The sequence below is a fragment of the Diabrotica undecimpunctata genome, chromosome 1, assembly GCF_040954645.1.
Source record: "Diabrotica undecimpunctata isolate CICGRU chromosome 1, icDiaUnde3, whole genome shotgun sequence".
In the NCBI taxonomy this organism is placed as follows: domain Eukaryota; kingdom Metazoa; phylum Arthropoda; class Insecta; order Coleoptera; family Chrysomelidae; genus Diabrotica; species Diabrotica undecimpunctata.
This window is the reverse complement of record NC_092803.1, coordinates 165888935-165908041: the sequence shown is the minus strand read 5'-3', so window position 1 is coordinate 165908041 and position 19107 is coordinate 165888935. Positions and strand designations below refer to the sequence as shown.

Here is a 19107-nt window from a genome sequence, read left to right as displayed (position 1 = left end):
CATTCATTATACACTTGATCCTGAAACACCTGTTTCAATCTAAAAAGTGTAAATTTAAAAATATTTAGTGTACAATCATTAACCTTATTATTGAGTTTTAAAAAATTTTGTTTTTTGGTGAATTGGATGACGCATTACAAATAAATAATACAACACGTAGAGAGGGGGTCAGAATTTGACTCATTGAAATCGACACGCACCGACTTATCGCGTCGGTTAACATCGTACACATTATTTTCCATAGCAAGCCACTAATACATCAGTCACTTAAGTTCGCAACTGCATTACAAATGGATACCACGTCCGTCAACGCAACTCAAGCAGTAGCATTATTGAGGGAAGACCTGAGCCAGAGGGCCGTGGCAAATCGACTAAATTTAAGCCAATCTGCTGAGTCCCGAGTGTATCGTCCTTACCAAGATACTGTTGATTATAAAATAAGGAGAAGGCCCTAAATGAATAACAACGGGGAGAGATGATCGATTTCTTGTATCGAAATCTCTGAGAAATCGATATTTAAGTGGTGCTAAACTCAAAGAAGAGCTTAGAGAGGTCCGAGGTGTGGTGACCAGCATTTGGACAGTCAGAAGGAGACTAAAGGCAGCCAACCTGATACCAAAAAGGACAGCTACGGGTCCCAAGCTAACTGCAGCCCAGAAGCAAGGGCGATTAGAATTTGCTGGCGAACATCTGGACATCAATGGAGTCAGGTATTATTCTCCGATGAAAGTAGGATCTGCCTACATGGCAGACTCAAGGGCGATTTGCTCAATTTTGTATACGAGAAATTGTCATGAAGGCGGTTCTTGTATTTTTTGGACAGGCAGTTCTATGGATGGGAAAACCGAGTTGATTTTCGTGCCTGGTGGAGGACGTGGAGGAGGTTTAACGGCGGATCGTAACATCGAGACATTTTGGAGGAACATGTGGTTTCATACGCGGCATTTATTGGCGATGCCTTTATTTTAATGCACGATAATGCACAATGCCATATCGCACGAGTCACCACCACCTATCTATCTGAGATCGGTATACCTACAATAAATTGGCCTGCGTTAAGCCCGGACATAAATCCAATAGAACATGTTTGGGATGAGCTTAAACGAAAGGTCCGGGACAGAAATCATGCACCAAGGAGCATAACAGAATTAAGAGCTGCGCTTAATAATGGATGGGAAGCAATGCCTCAAGAATTTATTAAAAAAGTCATCCGATCCATGTGAAATCGATTGGAAAGTGTAAATAGGAGTAGGGGTGGTAATATCAAATACTAAATAATTAAGAAATTCATGTTGCAATTGATGATTTCTCTGTTCATAACGTCTTTCTTGCCTTAGTTCCAATGATGAATATTTAGGAAATTCTGTTTGTATTGCATATTGTTTTTATAATGCGTCTTCCAGATAATGCAATAGCAGTTTTTGTAAGTTCAATAATAAAGTTATTAATTGCACATCACATTTTTTTTATTTTCATACTTCTTACGTTGAAACAGAAGGTGTAATCTCAAATATCGTGTTTGAGTCGATTATTTTGCACTCAAGTGTAGTTTAAAACTTTTGACAAATCTGTATTTTCAGTTAACTCTGTCTAGAGATTAATATTTTTATCACTTCGAATATGTCAAGTGTGTGTACTTAAAAGTCCCCCTTTTATTAATAAATGATTTCTGGGTGTGAGAGATCCACTTTAAATAAAATTTCAGGACCTAAGAAATATGTTTCTCATGACAAGTTGTACGACTGTTGTTGTAAAGTTGTAAAACAGTTAAAAATAAAGGTTCACTTTATTTGGAGAAAATTAAAAAAATTATTTTTATTGCCAAATGGCACACAAACGTAAAAAATTTAATTTTAAATTAATACAGTTTGTAAGAGCAAACACCAAAAACTATAAATAAAGTATCTACTTACTGTATATTCTGTTATAGTAAATGGATAAAAGTTCCATGACTTCTCTGTTACATAAAATATCTTTGGAATGACAGACTGAACCCAATATGGAAGACGGCTAAAATAGAAAATATAAATATCGATAGTCAACTCTGAAACCAAAATTAATAAATATGAGATAGGAAAAATGGAGAAAAGGCCCCAAGCTGGTTGATCAGGAAAATACATCACTGATTTAAAATTATATTATCAGTTCAGTAGACAGTATTTATAGACAAAAATGATTATTCGTTTTGTCAATTGATGAGGTAATTTATCATTTTACATTTTTGTTGGAAAATCAATTCATTCTCATAAAAATAACCAAATAATAACACAATTCGAAAAATTTGATCATGTTAATAGTTACTTTTAATATCATTTAGGTGATAAGAGTACAAGGGTTGTATCTGAGGAATGTTTAGAATGAGATATTGCAATTTATCATTATCATTATCAGCCCGTATTAAGTCCACAGCAGGACATATACCTGCCCTGTTTGTATTCAAAGTGGCTGGTCTTGTGTAGTATGGATCAAATTTTTGCCATTGTATAGGTGGACTTCTTCTGTTTCATTTATCTGTCATTGGTCTCCATTTGACTAACTTATGTCTTCTTTGTCAACCATTTTCCATCCACTCCTGAATGTAGGTCTCTCCCAATTGCTTCCATCTTTCTTTATCTTGCGCCAATCTAATCCACTGTTTGCCTGCCACTGTTCTTATGTCATCTACCCATCTTTTTTGAGGTCTTCCCGTGGTTCTTGTTGTCGTCCTTGGTTTCCATTCTAGAATTCTCCGTGTCCACCTGTTGTCATTATATCGGGCTACATGACCTGCCCAGCGCCATTTCATTTTTGCAATTTCTTCCACAATATCCCTAATCTTCGTTCTACGTCTTATCTCAGTGTTTCTAATCTTGTCTCTTAGTGATATTCCAAGCATGATTCGTTCCATTGCTCTTTGCGTTGTTTCTAATTTTTTAGCAGATTTTTTGGTAAGGGCTACTGTCTCCAAGCCGTAAGTACAAACTGGTAGTATGCATGTGTTATACACCTTTTTCTTTAAGTTTACAGGAATGGAGGTGTTTTTCAAGATATATGCTAATTTGCCGAAAGCGCCCCATGCCAGTTGTGTTCTTCTTTTAATTTCAGCATCTTGATTTGGTTTTCCTAGTTTGATAACATGACCTAGATATACATAATGTTCAACATTTTCTATGGTATGATTTTGTATTGTTATATTTGTCTGGTCTCGGCTCAGTATTTTTGTTTTGCTGTAGTTCATTTTTAAGCCTACCGCTCCTGAAACTGCATTTAATTGTTGTAACATATTATTTAGTCCTTGGATATTGTCGGCTATTAAAACTATGTCATCTGCGAATCGCAAGTGGTTTAAGTATGATCCGTCGACGTTGATACCCTTATTGTTCCATTCTAGTTTCTTAAAAATGTCTTCTAGAGCAAAGGTAAATAGTTTGGGAGATATGGTGTCTCCTTGTCTTACTCCCCGTTGTAGTCTTATGGGATTAGTTTTTGTGCTTTCGTCCAGCTTTATCTGCATGGTGGCATTTTCATATATGTTAGTGTATCTTGAATCTATACGTGCGTTTTCTAGAGATTCAAGCACTGCCCATAATTCGATGGAATCGAATGCTTTATGGAAATCGACGAACGCCATATGAATTGGAACATTATACTCGGTGCATTTTTCTATCAGTGTTCTTACGGTGTGCAAGTGGTCTATGGTACTAAAATGTTTTCTGAATCCAGCCTGCTCGATAGGTTGATAGAAATCGAGCTTATGTGTTAGGCGGTTGGTTATGATTTTAGTTAGTAATTTATACAGATGTGAGAGCAAGGATATTGGTCGGTAATTCTTGATGTTTGCTTTGTCTCCTTTCTTGAATAGTAAAATGACTTCGGAGTTGTACCATTCTTGAGGAATCTTTCCTTCATCAATTACTTTATTAAATAAAATATTTAATACCTGTTCTATTTTTCTTCCACCGATTTCCAACATTTCGACTGTAATTTTATCCTGTCCCGGACATTTATTCGTTTTTAGTTGATTTAGGGCCATTCTTATTTCATAGTCGGTTATGTCCGGTATTTCTTATGAGCCGGTGTTAATTATTGTTCGTTCAGTACGTCGTTGTTGTGGTTGTGTATTTGCCGAGTATAATTTAGTGTAGAATTTTTCAATGGCCTCGCTTATTTCCTTTCTGTCTCGGACGGTGACGTTTTTCTCATTTTTTATTTCTATGATTTTTCTTGTGCCGTTTGAGTTTTTTGCTTTGAGTACTTTCATATTGCAGTTATCTTGTATTATATTTTTTATTAGATTGTTAGTATAGTTTCTATGATCGTTCCTAATTTCTTTCTTCACGTTTTTGTTTAAACTTTTGAAGCTGTCCGAAGTTCGATCTGTTCTGTTTCGTCTTTCTTTTAGTAATTTAATTGTATTAGGTTGAAGTTTAGATGTTTTGGCTGTTTTCGTGTTTGAGCATATTTTCTTAACTGATGTTGTTACAGTTATTTTATTTTATTGGCTAGTCCGTTTATATCCATTTGTCTCAGTGTCTCTACTGATTTTAGTCTTGTGCTTAGCTCTTTTTGGTATTCCGTTTGTTTTTGAAATAGGACATCGGTGGTTGGGTATCGTTCTCGTTTAATAAGTTTGTTTCGTTCTACTCTCGTCTGTATTTTAATATTGGCTCTAACCAATCTATGGTCACTTCCGGTATAGAATTTGTGTAGTACTGTCACGTCGGTGCATATGTTTTTGTTATTGGAGAGTATATAGTCTATTTCGTTCTTAGTTTTCTTGTCTGGGCTGATCCATGTCCATTTACGTTGTTTAGATTTTTTAAAGAAAGTGTTGAGACAAAATAAATTTTCGTTGTTTAAGTAGTTGTACAACATCTCACCCCTTTCGTTCCTAACTTATGTATCCACCTTCCATCACAATTGGCTTGCCATGTGACAAGCCCATCTCCACTTCAATCTGCAACTCCCTCCACAACAGTTGTAACTCTAGTTCTGCTTCTAAGGTCTTTGTTTCTGATTTTGTCTATTATTGATACTCCTGTCATTGGATGCTTTATCCTTCTTTGTACTATTCTTAGTTTTAAGCCACTGTTTTTTGTTAGAGACAGTGTTTCTACATTGTAGGCCATTTAGGTTTATTAAATCTAGGACAAATCTGCAAATTGTAGGTACTAAAAAATAGAAAACTATCTGGAGTATTATTTTTCTCTCTGAAAGTCTTTAGTTCTACAACAGTCATACTGCAGAAATTATGTTTATTGTACATCTTTCAAACTATTATTCAAGTTCTTGGAACTTCGACAGAGCATTTATTTATAAACTCTAACCAACACCTGAACCCTCCTATGACATGTCAGTTGTGAGGAAACTATCTTACTGTATTGAAGCATCTACTAATTGGGGTCATGGATACCTAGATGAGACAGATACAGAGTCTGGTGACCATGGTTGTCCCTGTACACTTTTTATGGATTGTATCCATTTTATTCCCACGAATTGCTATAATCTGCCAGAGTTTGCCAGCTCTGTAGGGTATCACTTAAGCAATGTTTTTCTCCTTGTATGATGTATCGTCAACATCTCAGGATTGGGGAACACAATAGTCTTCCCCTCCCAGTTTGTCCTGTGTTGACTGGAAGGAAACCAAGTCTCAGGATGTCACAAAGCATAATGGGTGGGTGGCTTGAGTTAAGTTTATACAGTATACTCCCCCTATAACGAACACGGTTATTACGAGGTTTCGCTTATAACGAGATACATTAGATGTCCCGTGAAATTTCTATTGAACTATAACCGTCTATAGCGAGGCAAATTTGGTTATAACGAGAGAAAATAAGATCCAAAAACGTGCTTTTTACGTTTTTAGTCCGGTCGTGGCTATAAATAAATACCTTTTCAAACAGCCCCTCAATAAACTTAACTGCAGCCCGCAATAAACTTCTTTACAATGAATAAATACAACTGTTTCACATCTTGGGAAAATATATGATAGAATGATACTGGACCATTTAAAGCAGTTAAAAATAACAGAGTTCTTAAAATTGCAGAAGCAATAGTTTATGTTATCCTTGAAAATACGATTTATACATTATGTAGTTGGAAAAAAATATAAGTACAGCTTTTTTGTTTTAACGTATATCATTGATAATAAAAGTAAACAACTCTTTTATGTTTTAATATATTTCATTGACAATAAAAGTAAATAACTTTTTTTCAAAAACGCCATTCAAACAATATTTATTAGCATTTTATATTGCTCTGAATGGCTTCATTATAGGAAGTTAATGGTTTAGAAAACTACAGATTCATATGTATGCACAGTATTATGATTGTCTGATATAACGAGATCGGCTTATAACAAGGTAATTAGTCTGTAATTTCAGTTCTCGTTATAGAGGGAGTCTACTGTATAAAAATAAATGTCAACAGCATATTTTAAAGATAATATAATTATTTTGCTAATCTACTTAAAAATGCTTTTGCAGCATACAAATAAACAGTACGTTTAAATAAATAAATAAATAAATAAAAATTACGATATAAATGATATTGTACTTCAGCATTTTAAGAAATCAGTTAGGATTTGGGATCAATTATAAAATGAAATACTATCTACTAATTTATTGAATATGCTTGATTTATGTGTTAATAATAAGGAATTCAAAGTTTGGTGTTTTTTTTATATCTTTGTGTTTTTCACAAGTTTCTATTGTTCCAGTTATAAGCTTAACTGCATAAACTGTTTATTTTGCCACTGGTACAAATCAACAGTAAATGGATACAGCTCAAGATCTGAGAGTCTTGTTTGATGAAAGACTTTTTCAGAGCATATTGCTACAGAATGTTTACATGGAATGTAGATTGAAGTCAAGAAGAGTGTGACCATAAACATCATAGAAGAAAGAAGAGTAATGGCTGATATTTCTTTTGTTTCTAAGCCAATTAATGGTATCACTACTATCCAAAGTTCCTGCACAAATAAATTAAACATCCCTCCTAAGTAAGCACAACAAAATAACTTGTTTTTCATTTCTTTTTACCCAATAGATTATGCCTAATTCTCTGCTATTGACATAATATTAAAATTTGTTATATTCCATTCATTCTTGTTTGGATTTGGGAATATTTTTACAGATTCATTCTATGAAACATACAACACAAAAATTTCTGCTTCTCTGTATTGATAGCTCAACTAAATTTATAGTTGTGGACTTCTTTCAATGAAAAAGAGGAATAATCATCAATGAGTGTATATTCATTCATTTTCATTCAAAACTTTCAAATTTTGCAGAAAATATGATTACCCAAAGTTATATTTTTATTAATTAGGTATGATACCTAACAGACATCTGCCTGTATACAATAGGTAAAATATAAATATCATTGCATCTCATACATATCAAGTAATAAAGAAGTTTGCTTTTAAATATGTCTACAAAAATCTACAGAAGAAAACAAACAAACAAACAAACACTAAAGATTCCTAGAGACTTAATTGGAGATTCTATTTTTAGAGAAAGAGAAGAAGCAGAAAATATGAAAAAAAGTTAGATAGTATTAGCCTTACAAGGATTTCTTATTGATCAATACAGGCCAAATGCTAAATAGTGTCAAAGAATATAGAGGCATATGCGTCTATATTCTTTGACAGTATCCTCATAATGGCAATGCTTAACCTGTTAGTGATACTCAGTGATTAATTTCCTTTGTCTAATTTTTTTATTATAATTTTGAGATATTATGATAGTCTCCTTTTCATAATCCATATAAGCTTAGATAATAAAGAAACTTTTTTACGTAAGTACCTTGAGAGATGAATCCTTTTTTCTGTAAATTGTCCTTTGCCATGTTTTTCATCCAAACATTCTCTGTTTTCGACTACTTCGACCCCTTCACCATCTCCTGATTGTTCCAAACTATGCCTCGCTATCATATAAAGTTGTCCTATGTGATACTTTTAAAAATAAAACATAATTATTCTTAATTTAATAATAAAAATTGTGCTTAATATTACCTCTTCCACAGTCATCGGCATGCATATTCTGTATTCTTTAGTTAGCACCATTGTAACAATTTTATGACTAATATAAACGGCTCTTATAAGTTGTTTTAACAAATACGAGGATTATTTATAAAAATAATCAATATTCACTGACCAAAAATTGAAAATTCGAAGCTTATTCCTTCCATCGGACTGTTTGTTGACTGACTGTCAAATTGCAAAACGTTCAGCTGACATGCTGACCACAGAATACTCCAGTTGTGATTAGTATTCTGTGATGCTGACAGTTACTTGAATGACGTCATTAAATAAGAAATAAAAAATTGCAATAACAGAAATAAGAATTAAACCACAGAATAAGAAACAATTTAGAACAATTTGTATGAGATCCACAAACCATACATACAGTATGTATGGTTTGTGATGAGATCAGCAATCGCCGAAGTAAAATTTAAAAAAAAAATCAGTTGCCTGTAAAGTCGGTTTTACGGGCGAAGATTTTACGTGACAACGTCTTTTTCTCGGTAGAATATTTATTGATATGAATATTATTAAATTGCACAATAGGAACAAGGAATTGAATGAAAATAAGAATGGCACAAATTTTAACTATAGAAATATATTTTGTTTACTAAAACATTGTACATGTAAACTTAAACTTAACTAATTTCTATTTGAGTGATTTTGTTGAGGATAGGACGATGATAGGAGAAATATGAAATGAAAGGAAGTGTTTCTGCTGTAATGTGTCTTGAACGCCAAGAATGCTCGAGAAAGACAGAGACACAAGCACGGAAGCACGCACCGATTCAACGCGCCTAATTCTCTAGTGCTGCGCGCGCAGCGGACCGATCATGTTTGAGTGGGAGAGAGACGCAAGGCATTCGCCGGTCCGGCGGGCCTCTCTCTCGTTCGTTGACTCACTGTAACAGACGTGAGCGGGCGTTACACTTTTTCATGAATGACTCCGAGCCACAACCTAATTTAAGACGTTGTCACGTCAAAATAGGAGTTTTTGCTGATGGTATCACATTGTTCCAAAATATTCACTGTATAATAGAATAACTATATATATATATATATATATATATATATATATATATATATATATATATATATATATATATATATATATATATATCATTCTACAGTAAATTTTATATACAGAACAAATTCTAGCTACCAAATATTTATTCCAGTAAATGCTTTAAAAAATTCTAGTTCTTAGTATCTTTTATAAATTACATTAAATATTTTACAATAAACAAATATAAAATGTCTAATAACAAAATTTATAGTTTACAAAAAAGTGGAATAGTAGGCAGTACAGTAGAAGCTTTATACTACGTTTACTGTATTTTTAAAATTAAATAAAGTAATTTTATTTATTTACTAATGCATTACAAAAATAATTACTAAATTATTATAACAGTTGGAACGGTTTAATGAATAGTTATATCTATTTATTATAAGTCATGTTCATAGAGTTCTATATCACTATATAATGTGTTTAATGTTCACTTACACATATGGATATTTTAAAAAGATAATTATTGAAGAGAAGCTTCTATACTGGGGTTGTATTATTTTTTTTATAGTAAAATGCTGAGACGAACGTTACGAAACTAGCGCCACAAGGAGAAGTCGTCATGGGTAGCGTCACAAAATAGCGGTTCTTCAAATCGATTCATTAGTCTTGATTAATTCGTTTCTAGTCATCATATATTTATTCTGAGTAGTAGCAATAAATGTAATACAATGTTTACATATAACAAAAGGCATGGTCAACATTTGTCAAAGCTCAACTCTTCTACAAACAAAAACAACGTCCGCTAAAATTACATTAATTATGCAAAATAGCCTGGACGCATGGATGTGTTTAATAAAGATCTACAACTTAACACAGATTGTGAGTATATGGACCGTAGTCCATAATATTCATGAATATGTATTCACACCAGCACCTTTTTCATCTTTTATTTTATTTAATCTTAAAAACATTATTTAAATTTTAAAAATACATACTCTAGTCTACTATTACCGCCTACTGCATCATCTTTTTTTATTTACTTTATTTAATATTTAAGTACACATTATCGTATAACAATAAAATTAGTTTTCAGTATAAAACAATTAATTTCCGTTGGATTTTAGATAAGTATGTTTTACGCGCTAAAGACGACAATCCGGAATAACATCTAATAGTTTGTAGTTTGCGAATATTAATGTTTGAACACAGAATAATAAACAATTAAATAGAAGATTAAAATTAAACAATAAACAGAATATTAAAAATTGTTATTTAGTTTAGTTTAGTTTATTATGTAGTATGGATAAGGAAATAAACATTTTAAAAGTATCAAACAATACTATTTTGATATAGAATACTATTTTGATATAGATTCTACCTTATGATGTACATTATTAATGGAGGTATGGAGGAAATAAAGTCAGTAAGAGGCAACACAAAATATTCTGTGTAGATTCTGTTGGCAATTATGTCAACATTCTGATTCAATTTAAATTACACATGTAATTGTATGTTCACAGCATTTCACAGTATGTTTCTCACAAAGTCACAGATATAATTGCCGCAATTGCCACAGATTATATAACTGTCAATGTCAAATATTGTCAGCGGTCAGCGTTCCTATTATAAAACTAATTTGAAGTTGAAGTTGAAGTATTTTGAAGAAGCTCCGATCGGTTACGAATATATGTTTGTGTTTTGATGCAAGTTTAAATAATTTTTTATAATAAAGTGAAATTTAAAATGGGACGAAGAAAAAGATCTAGTATAGAATTATCGTCATTTGATCAGTCTGAAAATTACATAAAAATGGAAATTGGTAAGATTCTCATTTTTGTTTTGCACAATGATTGATACTACTCAAATCTGTAATTATTTCTAAAGTTAATACCCAGCAAATTTCGTCCAGTCTATTTCCATATTTTCGATTTGAACCATGCCATATTATAAATTATTTAGCATGTTTAGAGATTAAACAAAAAATGACAGTAAAGCTTGTTTTTATTTTTCAAATACTTAATAAGAAAATAAAAAATTACTCATTTAGAATACCTGAATATGAACTTAAAATAAAGATTAAGACATATTATTATTACATTATCTATAGCTTGAATGAGTCTGTTTTTGATAATAAAAGCCATTGAAGTATCGGTAATTTAGTCATGAGTCTCTTCCTTTCATATTTTATAAAGTTATTATTTATTAAGTTCCCTAATTTTAAAATAAAGTGATATATCTTTTGTTCTGCATCAACCCCTTGAGAATTATGGGATTGATGACAATAAGTAAGATGTGTCTATCTTTCAGGAATTCCATCTATTGGTTCCTAATTATTCTTTAATTTAGTCTCCTATTTATTCAAAGTTTAGTTGTGACATGAGGGTTTTTGATGTTAAATAATCTGAGCAGTAAAACAGCTTTTAATAGTAGCATCTACTACTTCAGATTAAAGTTTATGCTGCGAGTTTTGAGGAAAGCAAAAAATTGAGAAGGATTACTGAAAGTTTACAAAATACACTTTTTTATTTATCTATATTTATGGATACAGTTACTTACATAAAAACAAAAAATAAACAGAACATATAAATATGAATAGAGTGTTATGCAGGAAGATACAATATCTCTAAAACTTCTTGATATGACTATAGATAATAGATTTTAATGTAACTATAGAGGATAGATTAAAAAAGTATAAGTGAACAGATATTAACATGTGTGAAGTGTTGACTTTAGTCTAAGGCTTGTAAGGTATGCAGACCACATAATACTAAAGCAACAGTTTTGAAGAATATCATAAAATTGCTCAAAGAACTAAAAAAACAAGCTAAAAATGTAAGTTTAAAATTAATTATAGTACAGCAAGGAGCATATGCACAAGATAACAGATAATACAATATGTTAATAAGACAATTAAATATATTGTAAGTTAATAAGCAGTAAGAGTATACTTAAGTAAGTTTTAGCATGGTTCTACCATGGTTTAAGAAAAAACAAATGGAGTAGTAGTAGCAGGAATATATGACTGCACTGAAAGGTATGGATTTCTTAATATCCAACCATAAATTTATAGAAAACCCTGGTTTAACAACATTACAAATTGGTTTTTCAATATACCCAGTCCACAGAAATAAACTAGGGTTAGCTACTTCCCACAGCTGCATCGTAGGAAGTTACTGACTTTATAGCATGTGGTTTTTTGTGATAACATCGATATGCTAAACCAAATGGTAATAACGATAATATTTTAAGATTTTTATAATAGATCACATCATGTTAGCTAATTAGACATATTTCAAAACCTCAAGAAACTGGGAAATACCAATGCTTAAAAAAAATTAATCCTGAAAACATTATCTATTATATTTTCATTCTGAATTCAATATAATGTATTAAAAACAACTGTTATAAGAAAAAAAATAAATACTTCAACTATTTTACTAATGCAAAAACTAGTTCGAATCTGTATTGCTATGAAAATGCACAGAAGAGAATTACACGTGTTTAGCAATGTCTGATATCATTGTTTCGTTTGTAGATTGATGTTACCAAATAAGTGGGTCAGGTTCACAAGATTTTGAATGCTTACTAAAAAATTATATTGTTTTATTTATTACTATAATACATATTTATTCTTATTAAATATTATTATAATGTGTTCATACAGTATCATACATTGTATTCATTAAAAACAGCATGATTAATACCAAAATGCAACACAATTAATTATTTTTCAGAATTAAAATTAATTAAAACTATGATAAATTAAACTGATACAATTTAAGCTTATTTGGCATGTTTAGTAGTCTCATTGACTGTAGTAATAATAAAACAAGTAAATCAAAAATTGTTTCAAAAAACAAATCTAAACAAAAATTTGGATGAAGTGTTGGGCGAATTGTGCCATGTAGATTATGGTCTGACTTAATATCAGCTCCTTAATATGTTTTTACTGAATATTATTTTAGATGTGGTTATTATAAAAGTTTGTTATAGTTGATAGCTAGAGACAGCTGAAATATGGGACAGACTAATAGGAAATATTAAAACCAAGACACTTAACAAAAAAGACTTATTTACATTATATTAAGTATATATATATATATATATATATATATATATATATATATATATATATATATATATATATATTTATATATATATATATATATATTTATATATATATATATATATATATATATTTATATATATATATATATATATATATATATATATATATATATTTTTTTTTTTTTTATTTATTTATTTATTGCTAATTTACAATCTACTTCAATACAGTAATAAGTAAATATGTTGTATGTTCTTGGCTTGTGGCAGGTGTCGTCCATTGACGACTCTCTGGAATTTACCTAGCAGCTAGATCTTCTGGCCAAAGTCTTTTTAGACGTCTGTCAACCAGTGGGGGGCTGAATAATTCGTCTATGAGATGGTTTGGATGGTCTGCGCTGCGATTCATGTATCTTCTGGAGTGGTCGGCAATCACATCATTGATGAAGGGGATGTTGAGGTCTGCATGAAGGGTTTGGTTTGACACATACCATGGGGCTTTAGCTAACATACGAATAGTTTTTGACTGGAATGTCTGTAGTATCTTGGTGTTGGATGGTTTGCTACAGCCCCACAGCTCAATTCCGTATGTCCACACTGGTTTGAGTATTGTTTTATAGATGGTCAGTTTGTTTTCTAATGAAAGTTGCGATCTTCTGTTGATTAGCCAGCTCATATTTTTAACTTTTAGGTCGAGGTGTCGTCGTTTGGCTGCAATATGTGATTTCCAAGTAAGTTTTTCATCTAGATGAAGACCCAGGTACTTTACTTCTGTTTTTATAGGTATAGGTGAATTATTTAGTTGTAGTTGTGGACATCTAATTCTTCGATTTGTGAAATTTACTTGACAAGACTTGTTTGTGTTGACGTTTATTTTCCAGCATTTAAGCCAGTCTTCTAGTTCATTGAGATGATTTTGCAATTTGTTAAATGCTAATATTTCGTTGATGTCTGATGCTAGTATACCAGTGTCATCCGCAAATGTTGCCATTAGTGTATTTTCGGTAATAGGAATATCAGCAGTGAAGATTTGATAAAGGAATGGGCCAAGTACACTGCCTTGAGGTACTCCGGATTTTATTTGGTGGTAGTTGGATAGAGCACCTTCGAATTTAACTTGGAAGTATCTGTCGGACAAGTATGATTTAAGGAGGAGGTAGATTTGGTCAGTTAGCTGAGCTTTTATTTTAAAGAGAAGACCCTCATGCCACACTCTATCAAATGCTTGCTGTATATCGAGGAATGCTGATAGACAGATTTGTTTCCCTTCTAGGCTCTCTTTTATTTTGTTGACTAACCTATGGCACTGTTGTATGGTTGAGTGATTTGACCGAAAACCAAACTGATGATCTGGGATAAGGTTTTCTATAGGTATTATTGTTTCTATTCTGTTAAGGATTAACCTTTCGAAGACTTTTGATAAAGTCGGAAGGAGACTTATTGGTCTGTACGAACTGGCTTCAGTTAGAGGTTTACCAGGTTTAGGTATCATTATAATTTGTGCATACTTCCATTGTACTGGAAAATAGCATAGTCTCAGGAGGCTATTAAAAATAATGGTTATTAAGACGACACCTTTTCTTGGGAGTTTTTTTTAAGATTTCGCCAGTTATAAGGTCAAATCCTGGAGCTTTATGAGGGTTAAGCAGGTTGATTTCGTTAAGGACTTCGTTTGGTGAGAAGTATTTTAGTGGTAATGATAGCTGACAGGGTGCATTAAGGAAGTCTCTAATTTTCCCGTCGTTAATATCGTTGGCCTGTGGGGTGGAGAAGACGGTTGATAGATGTTCTGCAAATCTGTTGGATTTTTCTATATCTGATCGAGCCCAGGTTCCATCATTTTTCCGAATTGGTGATTTCATTACTACCGGCCTTTTGAATTTCTTTGTGGCTTTCCAAAGAGAGTTGTCGTCAAGAGAAAGGTTTGTGACATATCTTTCAAAAGATTCGTTTTTGGCTGTTTGGATAGCGGAATGAAGTCTGTGTGTGAGCCTGTTTAGATTTGTTTTATCTATCGCGTTTCTTGTTCTTTGCCATTTGCGACGGGCTCTTCTTCTTTCTTCTACTAGTGTTCTAGTATGGAGGGGTATACTATACCTTTCATCAATGGTTTTTTCCTTTTCAGGAGTAGCTTTCCAAGCGGCTTGTTGTATTTGTTCCGTTAGATATTTTACAGCTTCTTCAATATCGTTTTTGTGTTTCAGTCGAATGTCAAGAGATATTTTTTCATTGATTTCTTCTTTGAATTGATTCCAATTCGTGTTACTGGAACATAGCCTTGGTGCAAGAGTTTTCCAAATTATATTGGTACTTAAAGTAATCAAGATGGGACTGTGGTCCGAATGTAGATCAAAACTGGGGGTGATGTCGCTGTGTATTTCAGGTATTCCCTTAGTTATAGCAAAGTCTAGCAGATCAGGAATTTTGTTGTTATCAGTGGGCCAGTATGTGGGGGTACCAGTTGTTAGGTATTTCAGGTTATTATCTTGTATGATCTTTAATAGATTTCTGCCTTTTGGAGATATCAGTCTTGCTCCCCAGGTTGTATGTTTTGCATTCCAGTCCCCTGCCACTAGGAAATGTGAACCAAGTTGTTCAAAAAACTCTCTGTATTCCTCCAGATTGATGGTATGGCGTGGTGGGCTGTAGATAGAAGCTATTGTTAATGGGAAGGTGAGCGCTTGTACTTTTATGATACTACTCTGAATTTTGTTGGTGATATATGGAGCAAGTTCATAGTGTTTTATAGCTGTACGGATTATTACAACTGAACCAGCATGGGCTGTTCCATCTGGATGGTTTGCGTAATAGACAGAGTAGTGTGGAATTTTTATAAAAGACCTCTCAGTTGTGTGACTCTCAGATATAAGTAGGATATCTATTTTGTTTAATTTTAGAAATAGTATAATTTCTTGCACATGGTTTGTTAGACCATTTGCGTTCCACTCTGCTATTCTAAGTGAGTTAGCCATTACGACGTTCTATTTATCACTGTTGTAAGCATGCTTAGTATCATGCTGTTTTGGTTTATCAATTGTGCAAACATATTTTTAAATTCGTTGAGGAATTCTGTAAGTTTATTTGAAAGGTCTGAATTATTGTTGTTGTCTTGTGAAGAAGTATTAGTTGCTGCAACTTGAGCATATGTTACATGTGATTGGCGTGTGTGGTGAGCATTAGTGTTATTACTATTTAGGCTTGCAACTCTAGGAATGCTGCTTGTTATATTTTTATTTTTCGAATTTACTAGGTCTTTATATATAGCACATCCTTTATAGTTTGCTGGATGATTGCCATTACATAAGGCACATGTTGCTGGCGTGTCGCGTGATTTTTTGCAGGTTTTTGTATCATGTGATCCACCGCATTTAACACAGGCGAATGGCCTCAGGCAGTAACTTTTTGAGTGCCCGTATTTTTGACACCTTGTGCATTGTACTATTGTATTTTTTATTCTAGGTGGTTCTACTGTTATTATGCAGTTTCGTAGGACTTGCATTTTAAATATGTTTTTGTTGTTTTCATTTGGCTCTATATCGACAAAGAATAAGGGCAATGGTTCTTTGGTAACTCTATGTCTAACATTAATTATGTTGCGAACTTTAAAACCCTTATTATTTAATTCATGCGAGATATCTCCTGTGGGTGTTGAATGATGTAATCCTCTTATGACAACTCTATAGGCCCTCTCTTGTTTCGGTTGGTAAGTGTGATGTACAATGTTTTCTTTTCTAAGGTGCTGTATGAGTCTCCTGTAGGTGTCTGAGTTTGTAGGGTTAATTTTTACTGTATTATTTGAAATGGTTTTGGTGTAATAGGTTTCGGCCGCAGTTGCAGTTGAAAGGTTTGCTATCATAGCACTATAGTCAGTAACTCCATAAATATAGATTGGTGGCGGTGAGGGATCTTTTTTGGTTATATTTGTGTTTGGTGTATTTGATAAATTGTCTGTTTGTTCATCTAGATTTTCTTTTGAGAGGGAATCAAATCTGTTTTGTGTTTGGATTTGGTTTGGAATTTCTGAAGTTGTTTGTCTTTTCATCCTTTTTCTCTTATTGCCAACTTCTTGCCAAGGATGTTTATTTTCGTTTTCTGTTTCATTAAGTTCTACGTCGCTATCGCTATCCGTGTAGTTATTGGTGTTTTGTGATGATGGGAGTGAGCATTGAGGGTTTGTGGATACTGTTGTGTATTGGGACTGAATAGGGGTTTGACTGTTATGAATATTTTGTGCACTTGATTGACTAGGAAATTGTACTTGGTTTGGCATAGCTATTTGGGTTGGAATAGGTATTTGGTTTAGGCATGACATTTGATTTGTTGTGTGGTTAGATGGTGTTTGATTAAAATACAAAAATGGTACTTGCGGTTTTACTGCTGTTTGGTTTGACTGGTTCTGGTTATTTATTGTTGGGACATCCTGTATAGTATTCATTTGTTGATAAATTGGTTGGCCATTATTATCAAATCCTAATAAGTTCCCCGAAGGGAACATATTTCTTTTGTTTGTTTGACTAATCACTTAGTTTTTGTTACTTTTCACTTTAACAATTTTTTGATGCTGATAAGATAATTACTAGTTAATTAGTTAATTAGGTAGTTTTACGATAAGTTCTCTAGCGCTTTGAATGACGGTACGTGTTCACACTTCGAGAATCAGATTGCTACTATATATATATATATATATTATATACATATTAGTAGTATTAATATTGATTTATATACTTTTATTTTTATTTTAGACAATCAAGCTTTGAGAGGAAAAAATAAAATTTTAGCTCAAACTGTAGCTAAAATTCAACAAGACAAAGCTTTATTACAAAAACAAATCACACATTTACAAGAAGAATATTTTGCATTAAACTCAAAATATGTTGTAAGTATATCTAATATTTAAGTATCACAAAAACTTTTCCCTATTTTTTTTTTCTTTTTGGTCTGTCAGGGATCCCAGACCAAGTTTCACCATTTATTACTAACAAGCTAATTTTTCGTGAGTAGCTTCAGTTTGACGAGACACCCAACTTTTGTGCTTATAACAATTTGCATTTGTGGTAGCTAACAGGGGTACCAGAGATGAAATATGTTGACTTGATGATTCTAAAAAATTTATTACCAACGGGTTTTTTCTTGTTTATTCACAAGATAATTATCTAAATTAGCAGAAAAAATATTTGTCCTACAAAATGCAAGGTTTTATCAAAGAGTTCCCCCTTTTTAACATGTATCATTAACAAGGTCATTACTAACTACCACTTTAGGGTATAATGGGGTAGTTTTTGGGGATTGGCCAATGTATCAATCAACAGCAATTAATTAGCAATAAAATATGGGCCATGTAGCCTATTTTCTTACCGAGACATAGATGTGGCAATGCTATCTTTACAGTGAAGTTAGCATAACCATTGTTTCTAGGAAACAGCTACAGCAATCAATTGGTCTTGGTCTTTTTCTGAATTCAGTCTTATAAAATGGATATGTTGACTTTACTGACATGAAGCCAGTCCTCACATACGGGACATAAACATGGACCCTAATGCAGAAGAATGAAAGGCTTTGGGGAATATTTATATTTAGAACTATAAACAACCAAGAGCAGTTGCGCAAAATATATAACTCTTTAATGAACCTGCCATCATATCATTAATTAAAACTCAGCTACTTAGATAGACTGGGCATATAATACGAATGCCAGACAACACTATCGCTGAAAAGCTAATCATAGGAACAGCTGTAGGAAGAAGCAAATGCCGACTGCGGCTTAGTTATTTAGATTGAGTTGAGACTGACTTAAGGATAATAAAAATCAGAAGATAGAAACACGTAGCCAAAAATTGAACAGAATAGAATCTTGGAGCAGGCCAGGATGCACAAAGGATTGTGAGTCACAGATGATGATGATGGAGTCAGAACATAGATAGTATTAGGCATAATAAATTGTTGAATTTAATATGCAAAAATTCTTTGTTTGTTTTTTTTAAATGATCTGATGGTATACCTTATCAAATGCCTGACATCCAAAAAGTATTTC

The 19107-nt window shown here is 32.6% G+C and overlaps 2 protein-coding genes across 5 annotated transcripts in view; one reads left to right on the top strand and one right to left on the bottom strand.

Annotated features, from left to right (window-relative positions):
- rdgBbeta (cytoplasmic phosphatidylinositol transfer protein 1) overlaps positions 1-8209 on the bottom strand; it is a 28121-nt gene extending 19912 nt beyond the window's left edge. The window contains exons 1-3 of the mRNA XM_072520456.1: positions 7994-8209; positions 7785-7933; positions 1914-2010 (exon numbers count right to left, since the gene is read on the bottom strand). Coding sequence (XP_072376557.1) covers positions 1914-2010; positions 7785-7933; positions 7994-8044 — 297 coding nt within the window. The 5' untranslated portion in view covers positions 8045-8209. The remainder of the gene's footprint in view (positions 1-1913; positions 2011-7784; positions 7934-7993) is intronic.
- Positions 8210-10632: 2423 nt separating this feature from the next.
- LOC140432513 (uncharacterized) overlaps positions 10633-19107 on the top strand; it is a 45252-nt gene continuing 36777 nt past the window's right edge. For 3 of the 4 annotated variants that reach the window (XM_072520455.1, XM_072520454.1, XM_072520453.1), the window contains exons 1-2: positions 10633-10830; positions 17819-17952. In XM_072520455.1, the coding sequence (XP_072376556.1) occupies positions 10755-10830; positions 17819-17952 (210 nt within the window). In that variant the 5' untranslated portion in view covers positions 10633-10754. The remainder of the gene's footprint in view (positions 10831-17818; positions 17953-19107) is intronic. The other variant, XM_072520452.1, reaches the window with a different exon arrangement.